The 23,365-nt window shown below is 39.4% G+C and overlaps 1 protein-coding gene across 2 annotated transcripts in view; it reads right to left on the bottom strand.

Annotated features, from left to right (window-relative positions):
* Positions 1 to 23,365, bottom strand: part of TMTC3 (transmembrane O-mannosyltransferase targeting cadherins 3) — a 51,880-nt gene that overhangs the window by 9,870 nt on the left and 18,645 nt on the right. For both annotated transcript variants that reach the window (XM_034772419.1, XM_034772428.1), the window contains 7 exons: positions 21,810 to 21,909; positions 20,841 to 20,956; positions 16,764 to 16,936; positions 14,538 to 14,790; positions 7,302 to 7,450; positions 2,740 to 2,860; positions 1,019 to 1,130 (listed from right to left, as the gene is read on the bottom strand). In XM_034772419.1, the coding sequence (XP_034628310.1) occupies positions 1,019 to 1,130; positions 2,740 to 2,860; positions 7,302 to 7,450; positions 14,538 to 14,790; positions 16,764 to 16,936; positions 20,841 to 20,956; positions 21,810 to 21,909 (1,024 nt within the window). The remainder of the gene's footprint in view (positions 1 to 1,018; positions 1,131 to 2,739; positions 2,861 to 7,301; positions 7,451 to 14,537; positions 14,791 to 16,763; positions 16,937 to 20,840; positions 20,957 to 21,809; positions 21,910 to 23,365) is intronic.

The following is a 23,365-nucleotide window of genomic DNA, read 5'->3' as shown; positions in this document are numbered from 1 at the left end:
TGCTCCACCTGCTCCCCTAAACGCGCTGCCGCTCCACTTCTCCCCCCTCCCTCCCAGGCTTGCCGCACACAAAAGCGCTATTTCGCGCAGCAAGGCTGGGAGGGAGGAGAAGCCGAGCGGCGGGCACTCGGAGGAGGCGACGGTGGTGGAGCGGAGGTGAGCTGGAGCGGGGAGCGGTTCTTCTACCCACCCCATTACTTCCTGCTTTCCCCGACCCTACCTCACCTCCGCTCCGCCTGCTCCCCTGAATGCACCACTGTTCCACTTCTCCGCCCTCCCTCGCCTGAAGCGGAGCAGCAGCACACCAGGGGGAGCAGGCGGAGCGTAGGTGAGCTAGGGCGGGAGGTCACAGGGGGCCCGCAGGAAGCAATGGTGGGGGGGAAATGCGGCACACCGGGGGAGGAGGCAGGGCTGGGGATTTGGGGAATGGGTTCAGAAGGGGTGGAGTTGAGGCGGGGCCGGGGGCAGAGAGGCACGAAAAAAAAGGGGGGAGCGGCCAAAAATTTTTTTGCTTGGAGCGGCAAAAATCCTAGAGCCGGCCCTGCCCTCTCCAAGTGTTGCAGCTGTCTGGAGGTGCCTGCCTTCCACACCTTCCTCATTCACACCTCATTCATTCAACAGGGCAATTGATTACAAAGTGTGCGTGTGGGGGGAATCTTATTCTACTTCTAGCAAAAAGACATTTTTCTTTTACCTTAATTATACTACCTTTGGGGCCCGCTATAATAAATTACCGAGGTTCAATACTGCTGTTTCGGTGGGGTGACGCTGGGGAAGGAGGGTTTGTTTCCGCGGGGCAGGTAGCGCTGGGGGGGTGCGGTGTTGCGTTTTGGGTGGCGCTCGGGCAGGGTTGGCAGCTCTCGGGGGGTTTTGGCCCTCAGCTGTTTTCTTTGGAGTAATATAGCCCTCGCCACTTTATGGGTTGTGCAGGCCTGCCTTACAGTATCAAATTATTAAGAAGAAATCATCAACACCACTGAATGCACCTGAGCAAATGAAATTCATCAATAACTTTTACCTGGTTGCACTCGTGTGGCCTGTATGAAGAATCTCAAAGCTCTTTCAAAGTTCTTTTCATTTTCTAAAGCATGACCCACATTATTCCATAGTTTGGCATTGTTCTTATTTACCTGAATATAGAGGCATACATATATTAAATTTCAAGTATATATCACTTATAGTGCTTTTAACTATATTGAATAAATTTAAAGAAGCAAAGCAAATAATTTAGAAAGTTATATAAATTCCATGAAACTACTAAAAAAGAATATCAAATCACAGATTCGGAGAATTACAGCAATTAAAGTAAACTTGTTGCCCAGGATCTATTTTCTTTACCAAGCTCTGCCAAATTGATCCTTATAAAAGTCCAAAAAGGTTCCAAGCTGTATTACAATTCTTAATGGGAAATGAGCATCCAAGAGTAAACAGATTTCCCCTCCTCACCTTCAATTCAAAGATGGCTTATTTTTGGGGCTCAAATTTTTCAAAGATTTGGTCCTCAACAGAATAAATGCATCTCTGGGTTCATCCAAATGATCAACCATGCTATAGAATACCTTCAAATGTATGCTTACTGTGCTTACTCACAATCAAGAAAAAGCCCCAATACCTTATTTTTTTGCACATTAATTCCAATGTGAACTGACACACTGGTTTTAAAACATTCTCAGAAGCAATTCTTTGGGCATAAGGATTGCCATGACACTATGTAACTTGTAAACCAAACACCGCAATTCTCCAATATTATCATGCTCAACTGCACTTAGAATTTTGAAGAAACTGGCTAAAAAGATCTCACTGCACAGTAAGTAGTGGGGGCTATTGTCTGGCTTGCTGGAAAAAGGTGTGTACTCTTTTAAGGACTAGAGAGCCAGGGAATGACTTTCTGCTGCAGCTGCACACCAGGCCAGTGTTGGGACACTGACCCATCCTCACTCCAGGTGACCAAAAGAGAGGGGGAACTATATAGGTCCATGCCAGTGCAGGAAAAGCTCTCTTTTACCTGGACCAGGTAGAGCAGTGCCCACCCTCGCACCAATGGAAGTGGTGAAATATTGAGGTTTGTCAGAATCCGCTGTGAGCACTGCACTAGTTGCTACTTTCTTTGGGGGTTGGGAAGGAATTTTTCCCTCATCGCCAGATTGGCCAAGGAGAACTGTTTTTTATTTCCACATTCCCCACAGCAGGTTCAGGGGTGCTTAGTTGGAGCAAACATGAAATGAAAGTTAGGCTATGACATTGCAACTAATTATGTAAATGTGGGGTGGATGTCCAGTACAGGTACTCCATATGGAATGGATAGTGATCAGAAAAAATGGACTGGCAAAGGAATTAAATGAGGTAATCTTTAAAGGAGCAGAAGCGAGGGGAGGGGATGGGGAAAGAAGGGGGGTGTTGTGGCTCCTACGACTGGAATGGCAGGGAGCCAATCCCCTCTTCTTTATAGCCCCGCCCTCCTTAAACCTCATTCGAGGTGGGGGATGGCAAGATCCCAACAGTGGGTTGGCTGGGGACCAGGATGAGTAAGGGGGAGGGCTGATGGAAGCCCACCGGGTATATCTACTGAAACAATTATGGAATTACCAGAACTGAATTTTTATCTGCTGGGTACCCTGACATTTAAGAATAAAATTGTGGCTTAATTAAACCACATCTAGCATCTCCTGTCCTTCTTCCAGCGCAGCCAATGATCCATTATCCACTTGCCCTATGCCACTTTGAAACATAACACCGTACCTTTAAAGCTGACATAAATAAGGTGTATTCTGATTCCCAATCCCAGTTTCTGTGCAGTGTTTTTAAGGCATGAGTGAACAGCACTACAGACAGACAAATCCAGGACAGCTTTCTCAGCACACTGTTAAACAAACAAAAAAATAAAATAAAACAAAACAAAACCGGAGCTGTAAAAATACTGACCACTACACAATTTGAATAATATGGTAAGGGGGATATTTTACCTCCTTTCAGAGAATAGGTATAATTGTTACCTGGTACTCATTGGTGACTTAAAGCAAGAAGAGAGAACATTTTGCAATTGCTATTGTAATTTATTCCAACTGAACACTAGCAGCTAATTTAAACTCTGAACTTTGAGGAAAAGAATATTTAGCCTCAAACTTTTGTTATTTACTGTATCAATTGTAATGTCACAATGTCCACTTGATAAATAAGTTCATTACAATAATCCACAACAATTTTCTACAACGAAAATAAAAATGTGGGAGATTCTAACATATGACAAACTCTCAAAAGTCGAATTCCAAATTAAGGCAATGAATGGGATCCTGAAGTCAAATGAAAAAGTTATTTAAGTATTTTAAAAAGCAGATATTGAGAACACGTACTAGGTCATCTATTCCATCATCTATGTCTAATACAGGACCATCCTATACACGTTTTTAATGCAGTTTCTCTAACTTTTTACATAGTTTGGACATCATTTTAGTGGAGAGGTTGTTTCCTGGACCAATTTGTCTATTCACAATCACATAACAGCCTGTGGCACATAACAGTGGCAACTACAATTTCTTAAATGGAAGAAAGTTTTAATGCATCTTTAGCTCTTTTTAATCAGTTTTAGAAACTGAAAATAATGGGGAAAATTCAGCATTAGGTGACCAGTCCCCCAATACAACTTCATCAACAAGGAATTATTGTGAAGTTCTAAGGTCTGTGTTATACAGGAGGCCAGATTAGATGATCACAGTGGTCGCTTTTGGCCTGAAACTATGAAAACTTCTTTTTCTAGAGTTTTGTCCAGTTTATTTTCTATCCAGACTGGGTGTTTTGGGGGGTGCTACGTGCTTGATCTGAGATAGATATAGAAGATATAGTAGCAGTCTAATCATTTGGACCCCAAATCTTAATCCATCCCACTGGGAAAAAGTTAGTAAGGACACAGTAACCTTCTGGTAAATACATTTCTATTGTTTGGTTTTAAGACAGCTTTAAAATGCTTATCTTATGCAACCTTAACAACGTAAACAACTTGTAGCGGCTCATTGTTGTCAGTTATTTCTTATACTGTACGTTCTATAATAATTGTTCCCTATGTGCTGTATTTTTGGAATAAGAATGAGGGACTGCTGCTTCTCTAGGGGACATGATGAAAACAAAAGGCTTTTTAAATGCTTTAGATATTGTGCAGACCTAGGAGGAAGACAGGCCAGAAAAACTATGGTGATTGGCACACACCTTATTATTCTATTTATATATCAATCATTGTTCCTTTACCCAGACATCATTAGTTCTCTTTTCAAAAAGATATATGTTATTCCCACACCTTCCTGAGAAAATGGGCCCTTTCTCTTTACGTAAGACCCTCGAGGTGCCTGTGCGAATGGTCCTGGGAGGCCATGGGAGACCTGAGACCTTCCTATGCACATAGTGTGCAGGGATCAGATGGCAGGGATCAGACAGCAGGAAGTCTCACGTCCATTTATAGGGCATTTGCTCTCATGTCACTGTAGTGCTAGGGCTGTGAAAGTGTGACTGGGAGTTTGTGCAATGTCTCCTATGGGGTGACCCTTGCACAGCGAAGCTGCCACTGTCCATCCTTAGCTCTGCATCTCGTAAAACTAAACCAGTAATCAACATTTTTAAATATACAGCAAACTGAAATATATTTTATTTGAACATTATATAAACTATGCAGTTAAATATACACAGGTGACAGTACTCATCCTTTAAATAAAAGAATAAGTCAAGTTTGAACATATTCTCCTTAGAACAGATTCTTAATTTATATTTCTTTGTGCTTAATCTTTAGAAAGTGTATAGCAATGCTAAGGGAAATAAAATTAAACATTTGTGTTTCTTTGATATAAAAACAGATGGGACTAATTATTAGGCTTAGAAAGGCTAGGTCTACTTAGCAGCAACTTTAGCATGTAACCTGAAATAAAGAATATTGCACTGCAATAGAAACTATTTGGTTTCAAAGAAATTTTTTATTATTATTTTTTTTATTAAAGAAAAAGACAATTATTCACACTAACACCTTTTGGAAAAAGGTAAATCACAGAGAATATAAAACTCATGAAGAAATGCTCAGTAGTGAACCATACACTCAGTTGACAGCACCACTCAGGTTACAAGATGAAAGACTACCTGCACTGTAAATTATCCCTAGGAATAGGTTTTCAAAGTAGCCATTCCTCTATAACCTGAAAGACACCCCCAATTTGCTTTTCACCAATACATTATAGGAACTTAATTAAACAAGTCAAATCCTTCGAGCTTACAATTTGTGGATCAGGAGAAAGAGGGAGGCAAGGACTACCTTCCTTTCTTAGCATTTGATCCCATTTCCAAATTTCAATCTCAAAACAAATTTTAACCCACTTATTCTACACTTAAGCAATTGTAAAATATCTTACAATTTGGATGTGGCAGGCACTAAGAATTAGAAATATTAAAAGCTAACAAAGCGCTCAGTATAAAAGATATCGAATTAATCAGGGAAAAATCAAAGAAACCCAAATATTCCTCTGCGAAGGTGGTGGTATGAATTCCAAGATTGCTTCACAATATTTGAACCTGAAATATTAAGTGATTCAATGGGATTAAGTACATTAGCATTTCACCTTTGCATATGTACAGTGCAGACACTTTAAAAGCAAGACACTAACACAAGGCAGAACAACATTTTGAAAGCACCTGTGATAATTGTATGGGATCTATGTTCATCCTACACATATACCAACAAAAGTAGCTTCTTTTACCTCCAAGTTTTAGTTCAAGAAGTATATTTAATACAAAAGTAATTTTAAAATTACATACAGTCCCTTAATCTGAGACACAATTTTCAAGATGTCATTGGTTCCTCTGACTGGTGATAATTTTTTTTAATAGAAACAAGGCAGATTTCAACATAAGCAGGTGAGTAAATATGCTTCTCCCTATTCAAAATTTGCGTTTTTTCATTGTCATAAATCAAAAGACTCATTACCACCTAAAAATAGCAGAAAGGTGGAATTTCATGGCTCTCTCATTGCAAGAATCTACAAGAGCCAAATGAACACCACATTTTAAAGCAATGACACTAAGTCCAAATAACATTTTGGATACAAGTGAAAATTACTGCACCACACTTTAAGCAGGGAGGGCAGGGGGGTGCATTGTCTGACTTGCCAGAGAAAAAGGGTATACCTCTTTAAGGGCAGAGACGAGGATGTTGCTGTAGCTGCAGAACATATCAGTGTGAGGATGCTAACTCGCCCCTCTCCCCCGGTGACCAGAAGATGGGGGAGAGTATATAGGTACAAGCCGGGTGAGGGAAGCACTCTTTCATCTGGACCAAGCAGAGCAGCACCCACCCTCGAAAATGGTGAAATACTAGGTTTGGTCAGTATCCACTGTGGGCTCTCTGGTAGGCGCTGCTTTTGCAAGGGGCTGGGAAGGAATTTCCCCTCACTGCCAGATTAACCAAGGCAGAGCGGGGTTTTTTCCACCTTCCCCACAGTGGGTTCCAGGGAGAAAGGGGGAGCTTATTTGGGGTGAGCAAGGAAGAGGTGCTAGTCTATGAGGTTGCAACTCAATTCTATGGGGTGGTTGTCCAATACAAGTACTCCATAGGCGAAGGATACAGCGATCAGATAGTTTGGTAAAGAATTTAAAGAAAGTGTTTCTTAAAAGAATAGAAATAGGGACAGTTTGGGCTCCTATAACTGGTACAGCACGGAGCCAAACCCCCCCATTATAGCCCCACCTTAATCCCCATTTGAGGGAATAGGGGGATGGTAGGGTCCCAGCAGCAAGTTGGCTGGGGACCAGGATGGAAAAGGTGGGGGGACTCATGGAAGCCCCCCAGTAAATATTGAAATGATCATGGAATTACCTACGCTGTAAACTTTTATCTGCCAGGTACTCCCAGACAGTTAATAATGAAGTTTGTGGCCTAATTAAACCACTCCTGTCCTTTTCCCAGTATAGCCTGACAATACGTTTGAGGACCTCCTCCCAAGTCCCTTTTGGACATTTGTTCACATCACAAAACTGCCATATAATTCATCCTGACTAGCAGTCCTTGTTCAAGACGCAACCTGGACTGGAATAACAGATATAACATACAAAGACAGAAACACACCTGGGTGGAGCTCTTTAGAAGAAGCTTGCAGAGCCACTTATCTACCTTTATTTTATAATGAATAAATACTTAACATTTATATAGCACTTACATCAGACAATCTCAAAGCATTTTACAGATATTAATTAATTATGCATGGTTTCTGTCCACTATCTTTATTCATAGAATTACACATACGCCCCCCCAAAAACCCCTAATTTTGACCTACCTTTTGTTTGATAGTTTTTTCCACCCATGTGCTACTAGAATGCAGAATCCCATGCTAGGGACGTACAAAACTCGTTCTGCTACTACAAACCCAACAGGAAAAAAGAGGTTTGATGCAGGAATGAATGGCAACACTATTAAACAGAGTGCCTAGAAAACAAAAGCAAACACGAACTAGTAATCAAAACTCGAGTTACAAATTGTGCCTGCCACCTGAACAAATAGAAAAATAATAATAAAATTAAATTAAACAATCCTTATGAAAAATAGAAGACTAAGCACACTTAAATCTCAAGTGTAATTTCTACGTTACACTAAGACTAGACCTCTTTCACATGGGAGGTAATTTTTAGTCTACAAAGAGAAAGAATCCATTTTTGCTTAGTAACCTATGAAGCGTTACCAATTAACTTATTTGGTTGCCTACAAGTTGGAAGTGGGGAAAAAGATCCATCTGCTAACATTTCTTTAAAACAATGGTTCTCACACTGCATGAAAAACAATAGGAAATAAGACAAATAAACCCAAACAGCAAGACCAACTTTATACCATAATTTTTAAGAATTTCCCACTGATTTCAATGAGGAATTCTGCATACAAAAAGTGACATGAGATGGTCCTAGGTTCTAAATCACCGTGTTTCAGTAATGTGAAAGTCAGAATTTTCAACATTATAGCTCTTACAACTATTCTTTTTTGCCCTGTATCCATGTATATTACTTGTATGCTGTTAAACTTGTGCATTAGTATATGACATATGAGCATCAGAACCATAATTGAATTTCCTAATTTGCCTTGAAATTATTTACTAATGGTTTGAAATAAGATTTAATATTATCTTTCTTATACATTACATTATACAATTCAGAGTTTTGTGTAAGAGCTGTATCAGAGAAGTTCTAGAATCCAGTTGCATTGGTTATTGACCCATAACGTAGCCCTTTGAATCCATTTCAGAGCTTTTGTCATATTTAAAGGAAGAGAATGAAACTCTTCCCATGACACTTTAATGGTACTTTCAAACTCGATTTAGACTCAGTTATGTTTGGATTCATATTGCTAAACATGTGGCTAGCTGAATTTCTATTATCAGTAAGTATGTGAAATAATTATTGTGATCATTCTTGTCCATTTTAAAATATTTCCCTCACAACTCTTACTCACATGTTGTTCACTCCAAAACTAACAGTACAAAATATATGTGTTGGTTTTAAAAATACTTTTAATCAAGTATATTTAAGAAGACATTTGACTTCAAATAAAAAGACAAGTTTTGGAAATTGCAATTTGATTTAAAAGCATTTTAACCAATTTACACCTTTTACAATTACACATGGAGTGAATGCATGCCAAATATCTCCATAAAGTCAAAATAGTGCATGTTCATGCCATAAAAATGGTTTTGTTGTTGAAACTATGACCAATTGCATTTATATTTGCTACAGCTCACAATTATATAGTGGACCTGAAAACGGAAACTGGCAAAGTCATCATTTAGACTATGAAGGAGTTTAGACAAGCCTGCACATAGTCCTGAGCTATCCTAGGGCGTGTTTCTACACTAATTTTTTTTTTTGTCAATTTCTCCCACTGCATAGTGCTAGCTCTACAAATGGAACACAAGTGCAGACTGGCTGCTGGTATTTTTGCCATTGAATCATACTACTCCTCCCAGATAAGTGACAGTATAAAAAGCCCTCAACCAAGCTACACTAGCACTCCCTGCATTGCTAATGCTGGTGGAGCTACTTTGCAGTAACTTATCAGAAAGCTCAACATAGACAAGGCCTAAATTAATTTTATGTTAATTACACTGTTAGGAATACTCAAAAGCTAAATCCATTAAATGATTTCATGAAGGCACTGAAAAAAATTGATTTAACTAAATTTGCTTACATTTCCCATTTTTCTTGGGGCTTTTTGGATGCATAAATCTCTCAAGTGAAGCCAACTGGCTGGAAATCTTCAAGAATCTACTTATGTGACAGTTCAGTAAATTTACAAGCCCATGTTGAAAAAGAAAGAGGTATTTTATAAACCTGACCAAATATTAATACTGAATCTCAAATACTCTGACATTTGCTGTAAGTATTAATAAATATAGCTTCATATAGGAATTAAGTTATGCTACCATAGATATATTTTAACTCTCATACTGAAATAGATGCATCTTTAACAAACAGCCATATAATCTGAATTTCCCTTTCATGCTATAAATTAAACTTTGCCATATTTATGGCCACTTAACCACTAGCAGCTGGTAGTTTTATTGCAATAACCTAGATCTGAACTTAAAAAACTGTTTTACTCTAAAATCATACTTCCTTATATTAAGCCTAACTGACTTTTCATGTTCATTTTTGTAATCTGCTGAAAAACTTTCAGAAGTATAAAATAAATACATAAGTAAAGCATTGAAGGTGTAATCCAATTTACTTGGAAAAAGGCAAGAGTTACTTGTGTGTAGAGTTTAATAAGAGATACATAATGTTACTAATATATTTTTCTTGCAAGTCTACTATGGCACAGTCCCAGTTTCTTTTTCAATTAATTCCCTTACTAGAAGAGTGAACCAACTCTCCAAAGATGTGGTGGTAGGAAAGGATATTGTCAGATATTACTACTTATTGGGAACTCAGAGAAGAAAGTGGACAATTTCCTTTAAAAAAGGTGTGTACTCTTTTTCGAAGTTAGTTTAAGTACCAATTCATAGGCAATGTGAAGTTGGGAACCATTGCTTTAGTGGCGCTGGACACCAGAACTGTCACTGGTCCCCTATATAACAGTGACTTTTTGTTAATGGCCCAGGATGGAAGTGTGTAGTAATTTTTTTTGTTTAATATAAAGGGTCTAGGGCAGAGGTGAGAAAACTACGGCCCGTGGGCCACATCCGGCCCGCGGGATCCTCCTTCCCGGCCCCCGAGTTCCTGGCCTGGGAGGCTGGCTCCCGGCCCCTCCCCCGCAGCCTCAACTCACTGCGCCGCCGACGCAATACTCTGGGCGGCGAGCTCCTGGGGCAGCACAGTTGCAGAGCCCAGTCTGACCCGGTGCTCTGTGCTGCGCAGTGCGTGGCTGGCAACAACCGGGCGGCGCGGCTGCAGTGCCGCCAGCCACCGGTGCTCCAAGCAGCACGGTAAGGGAGCAGGGGGAGCTGGAGGGCAGGGGAGTTCGGGGTGGTGGTCAGGGTGTGGGGGTGTGATAGTGGTCAGGGTGGGGAACATGGGTTGAATGGGGATAGCGGTCTCAGGGGGCGCAGTCAGGAAGGAGGGGAGGTTGGATGGGCGGCAAGGGGCAGTCAGGGGCAGGGGTTCTGGAAGCGGTCAGGGAGAAGAGGTGGTTGGATGGGGCAGTCATCCCAGGGGGACAGTCAGTAATGAGAGGAGGGGTTGGATGGGGCATCAGGCAGTCAGGGACGGTGGTTCCAGGGGCAGTCACGGGACAGAGAAAAGGGGTCCTGGGAGGGCACTCAGGAAGAAAGGGGGTGGTTGGATGGGCTGGCGCAGGGCAGTCAGGGCGGCGGTTCCAGATGTGTGTGTGAGGGGACAGCAAGCAGCGGGGGTAGATGGGGCAGGGGTCCCGGGGGAGCAGTCAGGAAGGAGGGTTTGGATGGGCCAGGAGTCCAGGGGGACCGTCAGGGGGCCAGAAGCGGGGGTGAGGTGGGGTGGATAGGAGGTGGGGGCTGGGCCACTCCCCTCATCCCAACCGGCCTCCATACAAATTTCCAAAACCCGATGCAGATCTCAGGCCAAAAAGTTTGCCTCCCCTGGTCTAGGGCAAAAAATGATGCTGAGAGTTAACATGGTCAGAAATTACTACAAGAACAGCACTAACAAGCAGAACAGGGTAAGAATATAATGCGGGGATGCACTCACTAATTATCAATTCTCATTGATATTAAGAGCTATTTAAATGCCCTAACAGTTCACCAATTGTGTTCAATAGCAGTATAAGTTGAATTGTGTTTAGTTTTCTTAAATATTTGGGATCTGTTTAGGGATATCTTTCATACTAAGTTAATAAAAGTTGTGTAAACAACTTTACTTTGTGTTTTCTGCAGTATACAAATTAAATCTGTTTAAGGCAGCCATAACTGGATGTACATACTGCTGCACTGTCTATAATTGCTGTCAGCCACTTCAGAAAGAAGGATTCTAAACAACAGTCTTCTACATGAAGTCAACAGCTTGAGTTACTAGTTAAAAGTCAAAAGGAAATTTGGAACAAGAAAAACCAAAATGACTTGAAAGGTGCTAAACTTTATTACAGAGATCATAACACCCAGTTGTACATACTGACATTGACTCTGGAGACTTATTTCCAAGAACAGATTTCAGTATCCGAAGAAGAGGGCTGTAGTCCACGAAAGCTTATGCTCTAATAAATTTGTTAATCTCTAAGGTGCCACAAGTACTCCTGTTCTATTTCCAAGAACAGGATTTTCAGACTGCTTATGTCAAGCAAAAATGGCAGCTTTCTTTTATGTTGTTGTTCTATTCTGGAAAGGGTCTGTAAAATGGCATTACGGGATTTCACATTTAATATGGTACATGTAAAATGAGCACAGTTAATGTCTTTTTATAATTTGCCACCTAACTGGCAGACTTGCAAACTCCACCTGGGATCCAAGTGAAGGCGTGGGTTCTTTTCTTCTCATGCATCATCTGTGGACCAAAATGTGCCCTCAGTGCCAGCTGCAATGGGCTTGCTCAAGTGTAACTCATTGAGTGTTAGTAAATAATTCTCATCAGGATTTTCAAAGGAGGTAGGCACTCAAATTTCAGTGGGATCTGGACACCTAATTTCTTTAAGTTCCTCTGTTGGTGATGCACAAGAAGGAAAAAAATCTAGCTTGCTCTCTCAACTGCTGTAGTTCTGAAGTGCTGACAGGAGTAACAAGCAGTAAACTTATTTTTGTCACTAAACCAAACGGACATGGAGCTAATCCATTAAGTAATTAGGTGTCACATTCACAGGGACTTATCATGGAGCAGAACTGCACTTTAAAATGATCAATCTAATACCAAGTTGTGGGATGAAGAAAAAAAATGTTGCTTAACCATATACTATAACCTGTTTTTCCAGTCCATATCAAGTACATAGGGAAAGTACATTAAAATCAGATATAATCATTTAATTAAAATCTGTTAGTAGATACAGCAGTGATGAACACATGGAAACACCTAAGATGAATATATCAGCATAAGCTTTTTAGAGCATAAAGTGCCACCTTAACTACGGCTCTCTTTGGTTACTGAGAGATGTAACTAAACTAAAGGTGAGAAAAAAAATTATGTCAAAAAACTAAGAGGGAAAAGCTCACCTAATTCAATGGAAGTTGCCATATCCATTCACTTACTACTACAAATTACTCATCTTGGAAAATTTAACGCTAAATCATAAATTAAAAATATCTGGCATCAGAATAGCTTGAATTACAGATTATAAATACTTTGGTTTAATTATGAGATCAAAACAGATAAGAAAGTCAATAGAAACCCAGCTAAAACTGAGCCAGAGTCAACAGGGTTTTCTGGCAGTTTTCAGTACCAGGAGCTGTGATGGCATTTTCTGTCTTGATTCAGTGAACAATAATATCTGCAATTAGATAATTACTGTATTATCTGCAATTAGGTCTGATGGCTTAACTACTTATTCTACACCAAAGCATGCAGTTTACCCAATTAGAAAGTGGCTTTGGGACTATTTTAACTCCCTATCTTGTGGATGGTAGATTAGCAAGCACTAAATAAGCAACGTGTTGTAAAAATGCAGAGGTAAAAAATTAGTTCAAAATAAAGAGATACATAAAAAGTCACAACACCAAATTTTCTTTATAGACAATAGATGGGGCCCCATTGTTGGACAATGAAGACACAGTCTATACTTAAGTTTTACAAGAACAAGTATGTGAGTCAAAGGCATGAATTTTTGCTGATACACTTATGCTGGTAAAAAGACCAGGTGTGGGCACAGTTCTACAGGCATAAGATACTATACAGCTTATTTTTCATTGCGGAATCAGAATGAGCTGTTCTACACTGGTGTGCAAGTTAAAGAGGGTGTCTGCCATTTTTAACTATGCTGGATAAATTAAAGCAACAAAACTTTTAATTGAAGAAAACACCTTATATCCATTAGCTAAGAACAGGTCACACTTGGAAGTCATTGAGTCTTTATTTCAAAACGAGCCAATTAGTGAAAAGACTTTTGGTGGGTTACTTTAGAAAAAGATTTCTAAATCACAATTAAGATATCTAGACAGCAACTGTCTTATACCTTTATTAGGCAGCATTTATAGCTTACCTAGTTTATTTAGATAATGAGCTCTTTCTCACACATTTGCTCTACCAGATGGGTGAAATCTCTTTTTCCACCTACAGTATCAGCTGTGATACAGATGCATAAATATACTATAGATTTTTATACATCAGTACAAAGTAGATGTACATTACAATTGGTCTCACTGGACAAAGACTGGGTTTGCCCATTTTACTTAATGACTGTTGTGTGATTTTTCTTAATAGGATAAACATCTAGGAGGAAAAGAAAGTTGCATGGTAGCAGCAATTTTGATCAAAGTTTGAAAATGGAATATTCTAGAAGTCAATGTTTCTTCATGCTAGCCAAACCACCTACATCCAGCCTACAAGTATCTGTACTAGTATCCCTAAAGAAAACACATTAGAAGCAGTTTTCTGACCTACAGTATTGTTTACATGTTACAGTACTTGAGGGATTGTTGTATCTAATATATAGTAATGCATCCCCATTTTCTGGTAAATTGGGTTCCAGGCACTTTGATTCTTTGGCATGAAATCTAACAGCTAAAAGAATTAAACATACAAACAAACTAAAAAACAACCCATGTGTATGCAGCTGTGCTACATGAGGAGACTTGCAGTGAACATTCTATTATAAAAAGATGTTTCAATCAGTGAAGCAGACACTTTAAACACTAGAAATAAAAAGGCCTCTTTAAAATAAGCTAGTACTATTTAACTGACTATTTGTGATGTAAATTCTATTAATCCTTTTTCTCTCTGAACTGATTATTTTCTCTGGAACTATGGAGTCTCAATGTTCAAGATTCCTTACCAGGGAAAGCCCTTTTATTTCTTAAAAATTATGCTGAAATTCATGTAAGGAAAAGCTAAGGGAATCTCAGGAGTTTTCCACTACTTTCACTATAGGCCACGTCATTGTAACCAAAAAGACTAAAAACATGCATCATTCCTACCATCAATACAGTCTTGGAGGAATCCCCAGGGTATCGGAGACTGAAGACAATCAAAGATCCCAAAAAGCAAAAAAATGTAATGGTGGCAATATTTCTTATATCTAGGAAAGACTCCACAAGTGGAATAGTTCCCATAGTCCAATCACAGCATAGCTCTGAGGGATTTAGAAGAAGCCAAGCATTTACAGGGAGGAGGTAGTTGAAAGTCAGCTGTCTTGCAGGAGATGGACTTACAGCAGCTGGGTTATCAAACCTAAGTAAGAAGAGAAGAAAAAGAAAAGGACCTTTTAGTTGGAAAAAAGTTACAGCTTAGACCCCTCAGTGCAATGCAGTCATTTTGCACCACACCACTGCCAGATGCTGGACCTAAAACATCACTTATGTGGGGGACTCCTGCAGCAGGATAAAGATGGATTAGGAACTACCAAGCCATCTTATCTTTGTTGCATTTATAATGTGCATGGCTAGGGAAAGGGGAATTGGCTGGGGCTTCCGTAAACACTCGCCATATCAGCTCCTTAGGACCACTGGCAGATGGCATAAGTTAGAGTAGGCCTGAGGCTGCTCTAAGTTTCTTCAGAGGGCTGGGATGCTACACAACTAGCTTAGCACAGAGGGAATATAGAGACTACTTTTAAAACCCTTGTTGTGAACAGTCTTTGGCCATAATTAAGTATTCAGGCCTAATTTCCAAGGGGAAATGCTAGTATACTACATTTACATATCACTCACAAGAATGACACAAAATTCCAAATTTATGAATAGTAAGAGCAATGAAATTAATAGTAAAGGGTATGTGTCTTCCAAAGTCCGACCACAATAAAGAACCAGTATCTTGAAGAATGGAATCTATATAATGAGTGACAAGTATCTCAGGTTTCACCAAACAGCATTACCTTCCATTATTTTCCTCCATTATTTTGTTTTGACTGCAACAGTACATGTAGTTTTGAACTATATTTTTATTCAAACTGAAATATTAGTACGTGGACTAACACGTTTATTACAAGAGAAAAACTCAAGTTTGCAGTCCAAAAACAGGCAAATTAGTATGAAATAAAAAAGTGGAGGTTAATATGTTTGAAGCAGTGATAGCTGGCTGTGTTGTAGCCTAGATTTATAAATACACTGCTACCTTGATATAACGTGACCCAATATAACACGAATTTGGATATAACGCGGTAAAGCAGTGCTCCGGGGGGGCAGGGCTGCCCACTCCGGTGGATCAAAGCAAGTTTAATAGAACACGGTTTCACCTATAACGCGGTAAGATTTTTGGCTCCCGAGGACAGCTTTATATCGAGGTAGAGGTGTATGTACTTACACAATATTATAAAACACAACCAGCTAACACTGCTTCAAATGTCTTAGCTTGCATCCTAATGGGGCTTTTCAGTCACATTATGCTAACGCACCCGTTTTTTCCATCAAGATGGGACTAATGTGTTTAACATTGAACATGTGAGTAATCCCACTGAGGTTAAAGTTAAGCATGTGGGCTAAAAGCACTTGGAGGATCGGGTCTGATATACAAAGATGCAGCCTAAACAGTGAAAATTAGATTTAAAATATTTTAGCTTTAATCATTTAATTTATTCAGATTACTTCATATTGAGTTCTCAAATGAAATCACAGCTTTCATTACCTTATTCTTTTAATAAATGCATTACTAAAAATAGTTTCTCATCTAAACATGAAATAAATTATCTTTTTCTAGCTATTTTAGATGATATAGGAGGCTTTATACATTCCAAATACTGATGCTTGATAATCAGACATGCATCTGGAGAGTGGTATTAGAACTGAAGGACTGCAGTTTTACTTACTGTAAACACTAAATTATTTGCGTGTGAGGTTTATTAGACACACATTGTACTATATATAGTGAAAATGCTTCATTAATGAAGGCTTTTACCTTCTGCCTACAAGTTTGAATATACTAGTGACCAAATGTTCTTACCATTCAATGAGTGCTCACTGGCCATTGCTATTTAACTGGAGCTTAACAACTGCAGTTATTGCTGTAACATAATAGGTGATTTATCACAGATAAATATAAGACTGTATGGGAATTCCAAGGTAATATTAAAGTAAGTTAAATCTAAACACTACCTAAAGTATTTTGTGGCCATTTTTAATGGTCACTTAATGAGGTCAGTTTGATTTATTACTATCTTTTAAAATAATAAAAGAAACTTTCCCATTACATTAATTTTTGTTTTTTACCTGGTAAACACTGGAAGCTGAGACTGAATGACCTGGACTCTGACTACAACAAGGAGCAGTGTACTGAACATCAGAACAATAAGCTTTAACAGTGTTTGGAGCATAGAATAAGGAATACTGCATTTCCCTCGGAGAATCTGCATGGCAGCATCCAACAGCATAGGCAAAGTATACTAGAAAACAGAACATGATGTATGTTATCAGACAGTACAGTCTTGTTTAATCACATTCACTATACTTAACCAATACGAACTTTATTCTAGGGGGACTGTCAGTGCCTGCTAAAGTTAAGGTTGCCTGCCTGGGTCCAGTAACTAACAACTTTTGAAAGCTTTAATATTTTTAACAAAAGCATCCAAGTGTTTTTCACGTGGTTTGTCTCTGCCCAAAGTAACTTTTTTTTTATTTTAAATAAATGAGAACAAAAATATTTCACCTGTTTTTGTATACAAAAATGTGTGTGTGTGGGGGGGGGGGGAAGAAACACTTTCCACATTATGAAAAAATTATTGCAAATTTTTTGAACAGCACTAAAGCCAAACAGCTTGTAATATTACACAGAAGTAGCCATCATAGAGGCTAACTTAACTAGGCCTCAATGAGGCTAACAACTAACTGTACTGAAAATGTATGGAACAGGACGTTCCACAGGTGTCTAGTCAGTTTCAGATTATGGAGTTAAAAAAACAACAACATATTACTAATTTTTGTCAAGACAGCAAAGCTTTTAAGTTCTAAAGGAATGGAATTCCTTTTTGTTTTCTCTAAAAAAAAAAAAAAAATCCCCAAAATCAAAAAAATACCAAAAGTTAAGGTATCATGTGCAGCCTTAAATCTGTATGAAGACAGTCATATTACATGAAGACACCATTCTCAAACACAATTTTTATGACAATTGTAGATACATTCTTTTTTGTTCTTTTACATTAACACCATTTTCACTGTCATAACAGTCCCATACATTTTTATTGACAAACTTTTAAAATAAGGAGTTTTCTTCTCTTTATGGAATTTATTTTATTAATTTTACCAGCAGCTATGCACTATGACTATACATTTTTTTTTCAAACAGCAGCTAGCTTTCTTTCGGTGCAATTCAAGGGCTTAGGCAATTAACTATAAAACTTAGCAATGAATTCAGATGGCCCACATATGTCAACAAATTCTCACTAATACACTGTTGCATAAACAGAAACAAAGTAAACTCTGTATATTGTATATTTTTCATATAAATAATTTCAATGAACTCAGGCATAAAACGGTATGCTCCAAGACGTTTCATCAAGGTATAAGATTATAGAAAAAAAATCAGTATATTCTATTTTATTATTTAAAAAATAATATGGATTATAACTAGATTATTGTAATGCATATGTGCAAGTGGATAGAATTAAGACTGTGTGAGCATTCCCTTACTTTGAGTGTAAGATTTTTGTACTAGGTTTCAATAAAAACTTTTATAGATTGTGAAAAAATATACTGCTTCTTTAAGGGACAGTTGTGGACAGCTTGCTATATAATTAAGAAGGTCCTGCCCCTACAGTTAAGCTGTTTATACAGGACCAGAAAATTGAATAGGACAAAGGGCAATAGAAGCCATGCCGAGTTTAGTTTCTCTTTCAGGATCTAGGACAGGGTGGGCAAACTACAGCCCGAGGGCCACAACCAGTCCTTCAGAAGTTTTGGGAGTGGGGTCCGGGGCTTGCTCTGCTCCATGTGTGCTGTGGCTCCGCATGGCTCCCAAAAGCAGAGGCATGTCCCTGCTCTGGCTCCTACGTGTAGGGGCAGCCGGGAACCGCGGTCAGTGGGAGCTGCACGGGTAGCACCTGTGGATGGGGCAGCATGCAGAGCTGCCTGGCTGCGCCTATGTGTAGGAATCAGAGGGGCGGCATGCTGCTGCTACTGGGACTGCTTGAGGTAAATACCACCCGGAGCCTGCACCCCTGACCCTCTCCTACACCCCAACCCTGATCCCCCTCCCACCCTCTGAACCCCTCGGTCCCAGCACAGTGCACCCTCCTGCACCCCCGACCCCTCAGCCGCACCCAAGCCCGTGACCCCAGCTGGAGCCCTCACCCCCTTCCACACTCTAACCCCCAATTTCATGAGCATTCATGGCACACCATACAATTTCCATACCCAGATGTGGCCCTCGGGCCAAAAAGTTTGCCCACCCCTGATCTAGGAGATCAGCCTAACCAAACTCTAAGTCTTTGTTTTGTGGACTTTAATATAGGGAGCTAGTTCTGAACCAGGGCCCTGAGGTGAAGTATTGTAATTGCTTATGTCCTCAAACCTTATTAAAAGGGGACATGCTATTTTGTTATGATGTTGACTTCTCCTGACCCTGGGCTGTTAAAGTGAATCTATTGCTGTCGCAGCTGGGGAAATTAAGGTGGAGCACATCTGCAGTGCCATACTGGGCTCCAAGAGGGCATATGAGGATCACCCATGACTTTGCAATGACAAAATAATGAAAATACAGTAGATTCTGCTTATTAGCAACCCCTTGGTTGCCAGCAAAAAGTTGCAATTATCTAGCAGTTACCAATAAGTGAAGGCAGGTGTGTGAAGATCTGCAGTAATGAAGCACTGTAAGGTGCCTTCCCTGGCTGCGGGCAAGGCAGCAGCATGAAGGGGGTCTGCGGCCTGGCACTTTCCACAAGGAGGGGAGGCTGTGGGCCAGCTAGTGCAGGACAGCAGTGGGGAGAGGTACTGCAGAGCTCTGAGTCCCAAGTGCCCAGTGAAAAGCCCTGGCATCTGGGCTGCAGGCCCACCCTCCCTGCACCCACGTTGTCCACTGCCTCCTCACCCACTCCGCAACCCCAGGACTCTGGCAGGGCTTCTGCTTTGGGCAGAGATGTGGATGCCACAGCCCAATGCCTCCTGTGTGATCCCTGTGGGCAAGAAAGTTTGCAGCCAAGGAAAGAAGTACTAGGATGTGCGTTCCCTGGCTGCAACTCCACAAACCTGCCTGCAGGCAGGACTTTCGTTCAAAAAGAGTTTTCAAAAAGCATGCCATCGCCAATATCTGAATCCCATTAACCTATATTAACAATGTCAATGGCATGGGATGGGTTCCTGGAAAAACGCCGTTAAAGAAGTTGTTAAAAATCAGGCTTGCTATTAAGTGGCATCCACTGTATAAAGAAATACTACTGAATTAGTTTAGAAATTCTAGACCAAAATTTCAAAGATAGGAACAAGTCAAAAGACACATGCATAAACTGCACATACAAAACACACATGCAAATTTCTGAAGGCACAAAGTTGAAAATGTAGCCTTGAATGCTTGTTATTAACAATTTCTTTTTATTTTGGCTAATATTTTTGCAGTTTTGGCACAACTTCTAAAAATAAAATTTCTTAAAATGCGTAATTAAATATACTTAAACTATACAAACTATACTACTGAAAGATATGTTAAGAAAAAAAACATTTTAATGGCTAGGAATATCACCCTCTCTTGATAAAGAAAATTAATATTAAATTATGGACAAGTCAAATTTTAACTGTCAGAGGGTAAAATGAAACCTTACATTTTAAAATATATTTTATTTAGAAACTGACTTTAGAGCCTTTACAGAAGGATGAGATTTCACAAAAATCTAAATGCTAATTGATTCAAATGCGATACTCCAGAACACTTGGCAGTTCATTAACATCTGATGAAAAAGTCTCCATAGAAAGCACCTTCTCTAATTTCATGTAAAGAAATGAAAAGGAAAATTAATTTTTACGTGCCCTACACTTTAACCACATTATATACATAATTCTGGCCTTTGCAAGCGTCAGTCTGTATTCAAATTAAAGAGATGTCAAATTTTAATTTATTTCCATTTTTGCTAATATCTTTGTCTGCATACAAAAGTACCTGTGTTAGTAGGTATTTACATGATACAGTGACAGGGAACATATGCATTTTTTTGTTTCAAGATCACAAAAATACACAATTTGCTTCAGCAGACAAAATACTCAGCACACATGTGATGGTTATTTAAAACGCTTACAAAAATACTGCAGATCTGCTTGACAAAGGAAATAGTTACAATGGAAATTTTTACAACAATAACTTACCCCTTGAGCTATAAATACTTCATAGACACAGCATATCCCCACCACTGTTATTCCTTGTTCTTTGCACAAAGTTGCAACGGCTACTAGACACACTGTCACTGCAATTGGAGTCCACACTGCAACGTAAAAGGACAGACATTATAAAAACACACTATTTTACAGGACAGCCATGTGAACAACATAATTTGACTAATTAAAGTTAACTATCTACAGTTTTCACTTGCCAGTATTTCAACAAGATCCCTATTAGGTTGCAGTTTATCCACACATTTACCACCTGTTCTGTCTTTGCCTCACTTTACATTAAGTACCTTATCAGTTTCTCACTCATCTCTTTGAAGCTGAAATATGTGATAAAGAAAAGAGGTGTGAAGACTTGTATAAATATTCCAAATAGGAAAATGAAAAGAAAATAATTTACTAGCTTTCCAAAAATTTCTTTTCATACCTGTATCTCTAAGCCAATGGTTTTCAACTTTTGATCTGTGGACCCCCCTTCCTAAGATTTCCAGAAGGGTCTGCACTTCCATTTGAAATTTTTTAGGGGACTGCAAATGAAAAAAAGTTGGAAACCACTGCTCTAAGCAATACTTGCATAAATTTCCAAGTGTTGCAGCCGTTAGAACAGGGGACTGATTCTTAACTCCTAAGTTCTACTTCCAGATCTGTCACTGACTTCGGAGAGTCAATTAGCCTATGTACTCCAGTACATTCTTCTCTATAAAAATGAAAATAGTAACCCTTTTTACTAGAGATTTGTATGGTTTAGTTAATGATTGTAACTCAGATGAAAGGCACTTTATAGTACAAAGTATTATTTATGTTATTACCAAGGCACCATCAGTCTGAATTAAGGAGACATTCTTTAAGACTAACTGGTTAACCGGAATATTTATGTTTATATTTTACTACCTGTAACCAATATAGTAAAATCAAAACCGTTCTGTATATATGATGTTAGGTATTTACCTATGGTATTGTCTGGCCCTTTTGATTTGGTGTATGACAAAAAAGCAGCTAGAAAAAAGATAGATGATAAAAGCTCTGCTCTGCCAACCACTCCAGTTACCTAATGGGGGGAAAAAAGTTAACACTGTTAACTTCTGAACAGAATTAGGTCTTGAAAATTGCTCATATTACAGAAATTAGAAGCCAGTGATAGAACTAAACAAGAAGAAAAAAAAAAGGGCCTGAATCTTCCTCAGGTATGTAAATGCAACTCCTGGGGTTGAGTTCACTTTAGAAATGCACCCATATACCTGAGATCAGACTGGGGCTTTACTACTTCCACCAATTACATATACAGTCCTCAAGTGCCCTCATGTGGCAAATGTCAGGAATTACTCATGTACTATCTAATTAAATTACTGGAGTATTTATTATGAATAACCCTGGCAAAGAACATACAATATGATTTCAATGAAACTTCATTGTGCAGCATGAGAGTAGTATGACCCTTATAGTATAAAATTATAGTACCAATAAGTTTAGGGTAACTTTAAAACAAGGTACAGACCTCCTCTGTACATTGTAGAAGGGTGTGTAAATAGGCAAGATAAAGAAACAATGTATCACATCAGCAATGAAATAAAGTGATAAAATTATAGAGTGACTTGACCAAGTCATGAACCACTAATAGAAACTATTAGCCAAACAGAACTAAAATGAGTAGCTGCTTCTGTAAAGATGAGAGGCAAGTCAATCCTTACATTAATTAATAAAAGGACAGAGAAAATAAAATAAACTACTTACCGGTAATTCTTTTTCTCAAAGATATGTCTCTCTGAATTGCTACTCTTGGGTTTGTGCTTGTGTGATGAAGTGGGAATTTTTCTTAATATTCTGTATGAATTCTGTGTGTGCCTCAGTTTCCCCTAAGTGCTGCATGGTTAACTAGATGGTGGTAAAAGGTGGCTTATTCTTTGTAGCCAGCCAGTGGGATTGACACCTGGTTGTCTGGGGCCTCACACCCATGATGAACTCAGAAGACAATGGCCCGGACATTCAGTGCCTAACAATGAAAGACCTGGGATTGCAGACCCCCTCTCAGTAGGAAGCCATTCAGTTTTGACCAGAAGGAGAACAAAGAGCTAAGGAGGATGATCAGGTGACCTGTTTTTGTCTGGGAATGAGAACAAAGAATGGAGGAGGTGCCCTTGAGTATAATGTGGACTACTGGAAGCTGGAGACATGCTTCTCGACTGGGGCAATTGGGGAGGAGACTCTGGAGGGTCAGGACTGAGCCAGACAGACAGAGTTGTAACTTTCTATCCTCGATGCTATCTACGCTGTGTTCCAGACATCTAATAAACCCTTCTGCTTTGACAATACTGCCTGAAAGTCATTCCAATCTAAGGAAGTTGGGGGATACATTGCTCCCTTCGGGTGTGCAGAAGGCTCCAGGGTTTGATCGCAGGAGGTGGTGAAGCCAAGGGGTTTGCCCCAGTGAGAGTGTGATCCTAAAGGGGGTTAACATTCTAAATGAGTCCTCTCAGGGACTGTTCCAAAGCCATGCAAGAGCACTG

The sequence above is a fragment of the Trachemys scripta genome, chromosome 1 (assembly GCF_013100865.1).
Source record: "Trachemys scripta elegans isolate TJP31775 chromosome 1, CAS_Tse_1.0, whole genome shotgun sequence".
NCBI lineage: Eukaryota > Metazoa > Chordata > Testudines > Emydidae > Trachemys > Trachemys scripta.
Note: the sequence above shows the minus strand (reverse complement) of the source record. Positions and strands in the feature narration are given on the sequence as shown.